At 36.7% G+C, this 12,357-nt stretch overlaps 1 protein-coding gene across 3 annotated transcripts in view; it reads right to left on the reverse strand.

The window, feature by feature from the left end:
* The window catches only part of LOC144667112 (smad nuclear-interacting protein 1-like), an 87,641-nt gene that overhangs the window by 75,095 nt on the left and 189 nt on the right, over nucleotides 1–12,357 (reverse strand). Inside the window, exons 2-10 of one of the 3 annotated variants that reach the window (XR_013573281.1) lie at nucleotides 10,957–11,035; nucleotides 9,778–9,841; nucleotides 9,415–9,460; nucleotides 5,510–5,618; nucleotides 5,134–5,224; nucleotides 3,622–3,674; nucleotides 2,806–2,915; nucleotides 1,951–2,041; nucleotides 1,134–1,623 (exon numbers count right to left, since the gene is read on the reverse strand). Coding sequence is in view for 2 of the 3 variants with exons in the window: in XM_078528495.1 (XP_078384621.1) it covers nucleotides 1,516–1,623; nucleotides 1,951–2,041; nucleotides 2,806–2,915; nucleotides 3,622–3,674; nucleotides 5,134–5,224; nucleotides 5,510–5,618; nucleotides 9,415–9,460; nucleotides 9,778–9,841; nucleotides 10,957–11,035 (751 nt within the window). In the remaining variant the exon portion in view is untranslated. Of the gene's footprint in view, nucleotides 1–1,010; nucleotides 1,624–1,950; nucleotides 2,042–2,805; nucleotides 2,916–3,621; nucleotides 3,675–5,133; nucleotides 5,225–5,509; nucleotides 5,619–9,414; nucleotides 9,461–9,777; nucleotides 9,842–10,956; nucleotides 11,036–12,357 lie in introns of those variants that run through there. The other 2 variants (XM_078528497.1, XM_078528495.1) reach the window with 2 other exon arrangements.

Here is a 12,357-nt window from a genome sequence, read left to right on the forward strand (position 1 = left end):
ATCTTTTTTATAAGTGTCGAGCCACTCAAACGTACCGGCATAATTTTGCACCAATTGCGTTCTTTTGAACTCTAAAGTCGTCTAAATTGCCTTGGCAGGTCTCGGAATCCATCCACAGAACGGCCAGAGAGAAAATTTGACTCATGAATCGCCATGTCTCGATAGGAATAGTTTTTGGCGTTCCAGTCATCGTCAAATCATCTCTCACCTCTGGTTTCTTTCAGACGTTTGCCTCTACCCACCATTCTAGCTTAATGATACCAGCCTGGGGGCTTCTGTAGTGGAAAATGACTCGACAAAACACGTACAAACCAAATACTTGCCAGATTCGAGCCCGTGTGCTCTCTTGTCAAGAGAGGGAATTTTGACGTCACAATAAAACTTTGCGCCCTCGGTGTTTTGAAACAGCGCATATTTTTACTTGAGCTTCTTATATGCATCCGCAAAATTCTTGAGATATATGCAGTGATGAACTCGCTGTTTTTACAAGGGCAGTTATGTTTTGGCCCTCTGAAACTGTCAAAATTCTTGTCTGAAACTGCTTTTAATTAAACTATTGCGGTTTGGTCCACACACTTCCCAGTTCCAAGAGTGTTCCAAGTCAAAATTTGGCTCCTAGAAGTGTTACAAGTGATCGTTTCTTTGACGGCTGCTTGTTGACTTACCGATTCAGTTTTTCAGACTTCAGAAACTGTTTATCCAAAACGAAAAAAAAACCTAGAACAACTGCTCACCAAAATCAAACTTTGAAAAGTTTTGATTTGAATTAGCTCAGTCTAAAGCGATACCTGATTACCAAGTATACAGAATAGGTTGACAAAACTGAGTTCCAGGTTCTTACGACGAAGCGAGTGCGAAGGCGTTTTGTATGTTTTTTCTTCATTTTTTATTCTTATGTTGGAGAAAGTAAATAAAGTTACCAAAAATTAGTCGTCACAAGTGCAGTGCCACTGTGATTCTTGTAAGGTTTATGTGTGGATCTTATGTTATAGGAAAACAACAGCATGATAAATAGAGTGAACCTCAAAACAGGAGTTTCTTAAGGTTGAAAAAAATTACAAAGAAGTTAGAACAAAGTAAAAATAAGGAAGGATGGTTAAGATTAGAGCGGGCCGGGGAGATAAACGGGTTACGAACATCAAACTTGATTACATGTGGCCACTTATTTCAAGACGCCCTTTTGTGATTTGATCATAACATTCGGAAATTGCGAAGAAGGGTCTCTGTCCGATGGTGGTCACTTTGTGTCAGGATCAGTTTTGAGCTGCAGTACAAAAACAAATCATGGTCGTTCAGGCGCGGACCCAGGAAAAATAGTGATCGTTTTCCCATAACACAGGCACCAAAGGCGCGAGCTTGTAGGGGGTCCGGGGGTATAGTTCCCCGGGAAAAGGTTTTAGATATTGACTTCCAAAACTGTCATTTTCGGGTATTTTGAGACACTCGGTCAAGAGGTTGACCGATTTCCATGAAACGGTGGAAACCGGCCTGGATCCGCGCCTGTCTTTATTGTGTTTATGACTGAATTCCATCCTCATCAGCTGGCTCATCTTCTTCTGTTTCTTGAGATTTCTCTGTTAGAATCACATACTCTCTTGTGCTGAAACCAAATTTTAGAACGTCCTGCAAACATCAATTGAAACATTGATTAGAATGGCACGATATTCTGCCTGTAACATGAAAACAGAGAATCAGCATAGTCCAATTCCCCCTCTTTTTTAGAGTTTGAACTATTTTTAATTCGAGTTTTTTTAATATTTTAAAAATTAGCTACCTTAAGTGTTACTTGAAAATGTAATACCAACACCAGGAAACTGCCGATATTTCTACAAATGGCGATAAGAAATAGAAACTAAAAGACATGGCTTGAAAAACTAAAACGTGGTATTATAAATCAATATTGTTTTGTTCATTTTTTTTCATTTCTGAAATTGTAACTCTGATGCTTACCTTCTCTTTTAACTCATAGAATCTTCTGGGCTCTATTTTCTGGTTGTTCAGGAATGTACCATTTTGGGATTCCAGGTCAATAATGTATGGTCTGAAATGTAACGAACAAAGATTGTTAGCGTACTGTACCTTATGTCTCACTAGGAATGAAGAGGATGAGTGAGAGAGGTAGCTTGTCATGGAGGGAATATTTCGTGACGAGCCACTGCGGAGATGATATGGGTGAATTTGACAGGATGAATTGCATTATTCGAAGGGAAAAACTGCGAAAAAAATGTAGGCTGAAGCAGTCCTTGATATGTTTTAGCAGAATTTATCGTTGCGAGCATTCTATCTTATTGTAATTTGATTTTTCTGAACAAGCCATTCAAACTATTAAATTTAAGAATCGGACGATACCGTCACCTTTAATCGCACGAGTCACAGTAGTGTGTAAGTTTTCACTGTATGCAAAAGGATATCCACTAGCCACCGACACTGAGGTGATTAGTTGTTTTAGTATATACTCAAACAGTGAGATAAAATAGCCCGAAAGGATGATCTTTGACTAGCTTATTCCGTTACAGTGTACAGTTTTCTCGGAGGTGAGGAGGCGCGCGCCAAAAAACGCTATCCACTGTTTGAGTATATACTAAAATAGTTTAAATCCTTATGTCTGCATTTTATACCCTACTCCGTATTTTATACCTAGTCCGCAGTCCGTTGTCCACGTTTTATACCCAGTCCGTAGTCCATTGTCCGCAGTCCATGTTTTATACTGACTAATATATAACCAACTATTTCCCGATAAGGCGGCGTTCTCCTTTGTTGAACACAGTTAACAATTATTCTACAAGCACCATCGCAAGCACTTACTTAACTTTTTTGCTTGCAGTGCCATCTGGTCGTACATAATCAACCAGTCTGTACTGAAGAACTGCGTGTTGCTTGGAACAAGATGGGTGATCTGTTGCGATATCAACTATCTGCAAGGAAAAAAAACAACTCACAACAATGTTTCCGGCCAACCTCTTTACTCTACTTACTTCTAAAACTTAGTCTACAACAAAGCGCAAAAATAAATGTCATTGTGAAGAGAAATTATGGTGAATTTCAAGTTGGTATAACGTAGAAACGCTATAAGAAGGAAGCTACTTGCAAAAGATTTCAGAGTTCTCCAAACTGTACACGACTGTGTGACTACTAGTTACCTTATTCTTACTAATTCTCGCGATTTTAAAATAATCGAGAAATTTATTACGCGCGAAGAAAACATTGCGCGAAATTTAAACACGCGAAAATTAATACCATATTATATGTTTGGAACTGCAACCATCTACCTTTGGAAATATCTGTTCGTCTTTTTTATGACTAGCAAATTGGCCAAAACTGACCTCTTTAGTACAGTTACCAAAGTTTCCCATTTCGGGCTACTTGTAGTTACATGTACATTGAGCCAAACCCTTGTACATTTCCAGTAGTTCCTTAGTCTATTACGACTGCTCCATAAAACACTGACAAAATCGCGAAATATAACACACTTTTTCTCTAATTTTTCTTGCAATAGCAAAAAATAATACTCGCGAAATTTGGCTCTTGAACTTTCGCGAAATTAAGTACGCGCGAAAATTAGTAAGAATAAGGTACATATTTCACGTGCAGTATTTGACTGACGGGGGAGTTGATACATACATGTCTCTGTCTTCCAAGCAAGTAAGCACTTTGTCTGTGAATGTACATAACAGCTGAAATGACACAGAATTTCAAGTAACAAATAAGATTATTTGCTGTGTATGAAAAACCAACTCACTATCAACTGGACTGTAAGCATAATAATAATTTATTCGTTTTACAGTGTCTTGACATATAATGACAATCACTTTAAGCAAATGAAAGATCATCGCAGTTATGTACTCAACTTAAGCAGTTGAGAAAAGCAAGCCTGAAAAAAAAAATTCAGGCTTGAACGGGAATCGAACCCATGACCTCTGCGATACTAGTGCAGCGCTCTAACCAACTGAGGTATCAAGCCAGCTGGGAGCTGGTCACTTGTGAGTTCGTAATATACCCGTGGATGGAGAAGATATGAAATGAATACATGAAATTCATATATTTGTACTTGCTTTTGCTTTTATTTGCTTTACTCAACTGCTTAAGTTGAGTACATTACTGCGATGATCTTGCATTTGCTTAAAATGTATATCCGCAGTACAAATATATGAATTTCATATATTTATTTCATATCTTCTCCATCCACGGGTATATTACGAACTCACAAGTGACCAGGCCCCAGTTGGCTTGATACCTCAGTACAAATAATGACAATCACTATTACTTCTCAAACTCATTAATAATTCATCAAGTTAAAACAAAGAAAATCATCTTCATAACCGAGAAGGAGGTTTGGATATCCGGCCTTAATTAGCATAGATTTTTACGATTCTGTTTCTCCGTTTACTCCGTAGTTTTTGCTTCCATTAAGAAGATTTTTTCGAACACTCAAATTTCAGCCGGTGATAAGCTCCATTTCAACTGGTGAAATAAGCGGTTGGTGGCTCTAGCTACATCGCTGGGCTCTAAAATAGCAATTACTGCACCAGGAAGCACTGAAAAGGAAATGAATAAGTGCCGAGGCTACCAATTGGTGCAAACACTTGTCGTGTATGATCTTGGGGCTGTCAGTGAACAAAGCAAGAGGGCTTCTAGCTTGTGTAACATAACACCTTGAACAGTTTTTTTGTCAAGTATATTTAACAGTTGCAAACATCACAAAATTGTGTTAAAAATAAATAAAACCAAAAAAGATAAAACATTTTCTTTTCCACTTTGCTGCTAGCAGGAAAAGAGCTTATGAGCCCCTTGCTACTTTCTTTTAGTCACTTCAATTCCTATTCATGGTTTCCCTCTTTGTATATATTTTCCAAGATCAAATCTTTATAATGATCTTAGTTTGTAGTTGTGAGTTTTAATTTGTCTGTTACATGTGTGATGTAAAAGTGTGTTGCACATCACTTAGATTTTGGATGTTCAACAAGAGCCAATAAATGCTTTCGTGTCATGCAATGCAGGCGTTCCTCCTCCTCTCTTCCCCTCCCTCCCCCTCCCCTTGGGAAGGCTAGATATTAAGGTTGTGCAGGTGGTTAGGGTAACGTATGCACATGTTATACTGTTTTCTTATTATTGTCATTAAATCATCTTACTCACACATAGCCTCATCCCCCTTAAATGGGTAAAGACGCCATCTTGTCTTAGGTTTTCTAGCCTCAGGAGGTTCATTATATTTGATGACCACACCCTAAAAACAAGAAATATAGAGAGTTCACGAGATTCTATGATTGAAAAGTTTGGCAAGCTCAGTCAACATTTCACTAGCTCACAAAGATTTCACTTAAGCAATTATCACTTGTTACAGATTGAAAGAACTCTCAACTTTTTCCTAGTCTTTCCAGACTTGATCTTTTTTCACCTTTTATTACAGGGCTCCAAAACAAGTTTACAGATTTCCATACTTTTATCAACAATTCTTTAAAAATACTTTAAAAATAACAAGAAGTCAACCTTAGAGGAGACTGAAGTTTACCTTGTATGTGTTTGAATATTCTGTCAATTTTCCTGATAGGTTGTAGTTTGGGCCTTCAGCTTGCAAGTTGCTTTCACTGCCATCACCTTCATTCATTGATGGGTCAAACCTACACGTGTATATTTGTAAAATGCACCTCTTTAATTATTTTGATATTAGGCAATTCAGCATATTACAAAGCTTGGAAAAAAAGTACAAAAACATATAACAGTACTAAAAGAGAAAAAAATGCCTTTTCCATCCTTTGTTATATAAACTTGTATTTGTCTTCTTTTGTTTGTAAAATGTAAGTTAAAGTAGCAGTTTAAATGAAGAAAGCTTCATGTCGTACTTTCATATGTTATTCTGAATTTTGGTTATGAAAGTAAGGCTTTAGTCGCTTTCCTTCCACTTCTAGTTTAATTTATAAGGGTATAAATTAGAGCATACCAGTAACCCAGGATGTCCGAGTGAAAATCTCAGTTCTTGCACTGATTTTGTTTTAAAACTTTTACAGATCATTTTCAGAATAAATATTAACGCTTTAAAAACATAACTTTCGGCGACGAAATGTCACCATAATTATCAAATGCAAATTTTACAAGGTAGAGAACGATATTTATAGATAAAAGTGTGAATTTAAATTACAATAAATGAGGCATGGAAAACAGAAATATGTGCATAACTAAGTAAACAGTTTCGCTGGAATGGAGTCCTTTTGAGTGTTCAGGGATGGTTTCTTTTTACTAATTAGAAGCATCTCATAAATTAGGCACTCAAACTTTCCACGTCATTCTTTAGGATGGCAAATTTGGCTTTTGTTTGTGTTGTTCTTGAAGGTGTTTACCAATCACGGAGTATCTGTGCTCCTTGATGAGCAGGTGGAGGTGGCGGCTCGTGTAGCCAATATAATTCACATCACACGAATTACATTTAAATTCATATACTACACTTTGTTGGTTTACTAGAGAGGACTTTGTTTCCGTGAACTTCAAATCTTCTGAGATTTTCTTGCTTGTGAAGACTGGTTGTATTGCACTATCTATTTTCTTTCCTAGGTCACATAGTTCTCTGCATACGTAGTCAGCTGATTTTACATATACAGAGAACTATGTGATCATTTTAGATCTCTTCATCAAATTGATTCAATCTTTAACTAGTGGTTCCTTTTAGTAAATCTTATCATGTAGCAATCACATTAATTTTGCACTTTCCTAACAGCCACAGGATGGCAGGATTTGGTGCCACATGGACAAAAAAACTGGATATTGTTTCCTTCCCACATTGAATTTTTGGTTCCTTTTTTATTAACTGCGCTGCGCAGTTCTTGCTCTGCACGGGGTTTATTATTATTATTTTTCGTTTTGTCGGTGACCTGCACCAAACCTCCACTTGGTCAGGCTCATGTCACGCGATGTTTAGAAGCTCAAATCAGTAACAAATGGAAACATTTCCTTATTTTTTGTCTTTACAAAGAATGTTTAGTGTGAAATATTCGATTTTGAAGCGTTTTATTCAAAGGAAATTCTAAATTTTCATGCGTCGAAAGAAAATTATATTTCAGCGGGCCAGACTCTGTGAATAAATACCATTACGTTGGTGTAAAAGAATGTGCTGACATGACAAGTTTCACTTTCGATCGGCTAGACCTCGAGTCACGTAATTTTTCAAAGCTATTTTCAGCTACCTTTCAAATCTTTGCAAATCCATTAATCTTTACTTACAAAATTCAGTGTGAAGTATTTTGAAGCATTTGAATCGAAGAAAATACTAAAATTTCACGCTTTAAATAAATACACTTTAGCGGGCAAGAATTTACATTTATTTACATTATAAATCACGTTTGTGTCCTGGAATGTGCTGGCGTTAACAAATTTTTACTTTCACAAGGCACTGATCGGCAAGAATCACGCAATGCTCTGAAAGGTTTAAATCTGCTACAAACGGAAACTAAACAAATCCTCTGGTCTAAACTTAGGATGTTAAGTGTGAAATATATGGATTTTTAGCGTTATTTATTTTTGGAGCTGTGTCATCTATAGGATTTCTGAAATCTGATGGAAAACCACTGAGACAAACATGCCCTGGCTTGCAAGAGTTACGTCATTGGTAAATTAATTCCCCGGGGAATTCCCATTCAGCAAAACATAGGTCTAGTGTTCTTCTCAAATTTGATTTAATTATTTGCTCCAATATTCCATTTTCGGAGCTGGTTATTCAATCTTTAAACGGTAATTCAAGACAACACTGGATGCTGATTTAAAAGATTTTTTTGTTTCACGGATCAGGATCGTGGGAATTAAGTTTGGCCACCATTAGCATATAAGAAAAATGTTTAATTTCGGATGGAACTAGTCAACCATGAAATGCCCCCTAAAGTGCTCACGAGACCAGCGCAGTTGTAAGCTCTAAGAGCTCTTGTTATTTTTCGTTTTGTCGGTGACCTGCACCAAACCTCCACTCGGTCAGGCTCATGTCACGCGATGTTTAGAAGCTACAAATCAGTAACAAATGGAAACATTTTCTTATTTTTTGTCTTTACAAAGAATGTTTAGTGTGAAATATTCGATTTTGAAGCGTTTTATTCAAAGGAAATTCTAAATTTTCATGCGTCGAAAGAAAAATATATTTCAGCGGGCCAGAATCTGGGAATAAATACCATTACGTTGGTGTAAAAGAATGTGCTGACATGACAAGTTTCACTTTCGATCGGCTAGACCTCGAGTCACATAATTTTTCAAAGCTATTATCTTCTACCTTTCAAATGTTTGCGAATCCATTAATCTTTACTTACAAATTCAGTGTGAAGTATTTTGAAGCGTTTGAATCGAAGAAAATACTAAAATTTCACGCTTTAAATAAATATGCTTTAGCGGGCAAGAATTTACATTTATTTACATTACGTTTGTGCCCTGGAATGTGCTGGCGTTAACAAATTTTTACTTTCACAAGGCACTGATCGGCAAGAATCACGCAATGCTCTGAAAGGTTTAAATCTGCTACAAACGGAAACTAAACAAATCCTCTGGTCTAAACTTAGCATGTTAAGTGTGAAATATTCGACTTTTTAGCGTTATTTATTTTTGGAGCTGTGTCATCTATAGGATTTCTGAAATCTGATGGAAAATCACTGAGACAAACATGCCCTGACTTGCAAGGGTTACGTCATTGGTAAATTAATTCCCCGGGGAATTCCCATTCAGCAAAACACAGGTCTAGTGTTCTTCTTAAATTTGATTTAATTATCTGCTCCAATATTCCATTTTCGGAGCTGGTTATTCAATCTTTAAACGGTAATTCAAGACAACACTGGATGCTGATTTAAAAGATTTTTTTGTTTCACGGATCAGGATCGTGGGAATTAAATTTGGCCACCATTAGCATATAAGAAAAATGTTTAATTTCGGATGGAACTAGTCAACCATGAAATGTCACGCAAGGTGTTTTCTTTATACCATCTTGTTTGTCAGTCGCAACATTGTTCGACGCTGGTAAAGGGGATAAGGGGAGGGGGGTGCATTTTTTGTTCCCCCCACATGGCTCTCCTAAAGTGCTCACGAGACCAGCGCAGTTGTAAGCTCTAAGAGCTCTTGTTTGTTAAGAATTACCACTAGTCAGGAAGAGAAAGTTGTCCATCAAAAAAGGGGGGTGGGGGCACTGAACATTTAATACGAGAAGTACACGAGAAGTTAACGCAACAGATACCAGCCCTATACATCTTTATCATAGCTTCTTCAGTGCACATACTCAATGCATGATGTGGTGTGACACTGAATCACGTATCATATGTGCAGCAACTTGGATGAACATAAACATGGCATTGGAAATGGACCAGAAAATCACCTTGAAGTGTTGGATATCAAAATCTTTAATATTATATTATTTAGAAGACATCAGCTGAGCTACCCTTGCCATCCCATACATACCCAGCAGAGTGACCACTGTCTCCAGTTCTGTTGTGGGATGTTCTCGCTGTATACGGAATAACAGAGGAAGTTAAGTCTGAATAAAATACCAAAATTCCTTTATAAAATTATTATAGGTAAATGTATCTATCTTGGACAGATACATATACATACATACATACATTTTATTCCACGTCCCCACGGGGCTTTTCAGTGAAATATTTATATAAGATAAAATAAAATAAATGAAAAGAATTAAAATAAGTGAGTAAATGAATAAATAAATAAATAGGTAAATAGCATGTTAACAATGTACAGTCAGAGTATAATCTTTACATTTAAAGAACATTACAAGTTATTTTGTTACACAACATATTAATTTACCTTCAGCTTGGCTTTCATGCTGTTGTCTGTCCCTGCCCCTACTTCTTTCTCTTGAAGATGTTGTCTGATAAAAATGAAAAGTATCAATAATATTCATCTATACAGTCATGCAGTTGTTACCAATTTACAGAATGCATCCAGGAATTCTAATGGAGTATCAGAAGTTATTCTTTACTTAATAAACTTGTTCTCTGACTAACTGGGAACAATTAAATTTAATGTTGTTTGGCCATTGAACAAAATCAAACTCACAAAAAATAAATGAGTATCGAACCAAATCGAATGTTGAATTGAGTTTGACGAGGTTCAATTTAGTTTGGTCACTAAACAGAATCTGAGTAAGCTTAATGATGTTACAATATATTCTGAATCGAGCAAAATGGAACATTTGGTTTTCCATCACCTGATATAAATACATCTTTTGATCTAGTTCAATGTCTAAAGTTACGTCTCCTTTATGTCTATATTTGGGACATTTAGACCCTGAATTCAGGGCATCTCAACATTCGTTTACAATGGGAAAGAAATTGTAATAAATTAACAGCTGTTTGATATTTGCCATCTCCAACTGTATACAATTAAGATCCTACTGTAGTTACACTTCCTAAACAAACTCAATCATACTAAATTGATTGATGACTTTCAATTTGTTTCAGAAAAAATGGAACTCACAAAAGAGTTTTGTGTTTGATTTTATTCAATGACCAAACAACATTGAAATTAATTGTTCGATGTAATATGATTGAGTTCAATGAAAAACTCATTAAATTTTGTTGGATGTGATATGTCAGATGTCAACATGTACTTAGGCATGTGAATAATAATAATTATGCAGTACTGAAAGATTACACTGGGGTACAAAGTCAAATTTCGAAATAACTGTTGTACTGTTCATTAAAATGAATTTTGGGTTGGAGTGATTTTAAAGTAGTTTGATTTGTATTTTTTTAAGGATTATGGTAATAAATCTGGAACAAAGAAAACTACAAATCAAACTAGTTTGAAAGCATTTTGACCTAAATTTCATTTTGAACCACAACATACAGTCAACTCTTGTTGTTGGACATGCTTGGTATGTCGTTCAGTGTCTGTTTATACTTTAAGTGGGACCTTATTTCAGTGCCAGCAAATTACAGTTATTTGCCAACCATAAATAATAGTCCACACACTTCTTTTTACCTCCTCCCTTCTTGTAACTTGTCCATGACTCCTGCTCACTCGTGAGGCTTCATTTCTTGTATCTGAAGGCCTGGGCCTGCTAGATTAAGGAGAGTAATTATTAAAAATATTGTAACAGGCACCTTTCAAGAGTGCACATGCACATTGTACATGTCAATTCAGTATGATTGTGACATCTGACGGTTTCAAAAGTGTACATGTTGTAGTTCATAAAATTGTTGGTTTTCAGGTTAAATCTTTTTTGACCTGAAGATACCATTCTCTTAATCATTTAAAAAATTTAAATCTTTTAACTGGGGTTAATTTTAACCCAGTAAATGTAATGTTATGGCATAGAAAAAATCACCTACATTTTCAATGGTCTACACTTTTAACAATTATTCCACGAGCCCGTGTTGGATATGAGATGGTAGGTAGCAAACAAGGCGCGTAGTGTCAAGTTGGCTATAACGATGTCATCCAACAAGCGCCAGTGGAATAATTGTTTTTAACCCCTGCCTCGTGAATATGGAGGATGGGTGCCTGGGATACCCGGGAGGGCCTCCACTGAAGTCAGCCGGCCCTCCCCAGATAGAATAAAGCTGCCAAGGCTGGCAATCCCAACAAAACAGCCATGAGCCCCCACACACAGACACCCGTCACACTGATTAAATCAGTGGAAAAATGAATAACTAATAACAAGAAGCAGGGAAGGGAGGGAGGGAGGGGAAAAACTCACAAAACATCCCTGAAAACCCTCCATTGAACGAAGACCTGACACCACGCTGTAATGTCCGAGAAGGCAAAGCACTGAGCCTGACAAGAGCTAGTAACCGCTGACCACCAGGACAGCTGACTACTCACTCGTTGTGGTTAACTTGGTTAAATTGCTTATTTAACTTGGTTAAATCGCATTTAACCTCATTATTAAAAACGCCTAAAAATTTGCAATATTGGAGCTTCCCAGCTGTTTTCATTGACGCATATCGGCTACCATAATTATAATTAATTATGCCAATGGTATATGAGCTCATATACCATTGCCTGTCAAAATTCAGGAATTGCAATATACCATTGCTGGTTGTTTATACAAATAGACCACAGAAATGATGTCATGAAAGCTCAAGTGGAACCGCAAGCCGTTAGGCAAATGGCTTCATTGCAAGGTTTTCTGACATTTTATGGCATCATTTTTACGGTCATAAATGTCATTAATCAGCATTAATAGTGTAGTGATCGTCGGTGTCAAAGTTTCCACAATGTCAGGTTCATGTTGATCCTATCTGGGGTCTCTGATGTATGTCACTTTGAGTGGTCATTTACGGAAGGTTCAACAATAACTTGTAGACGTACCCAGCAGTAATTACAGTGTAAATGTTGTCAAGGATGGTGAAACGGTACAAACAAAAAATGTTAGACGAC

This window comes from Oculina patagonica, chromosome 10, assembly GCF_052425735.1.
Source record: "Oculina patagonica isolate OP01 chromosome 10, crgOcupat, whole genome shotgun sequence".
In the NCBI taxonomy this organism is placed as follows: domain Eukaryota; kingdom Metazoa; phylum Cnidaria; class Anthozoa; order Scleractinia; family Oculinidae; genus Oculina; species Oculina patagonica.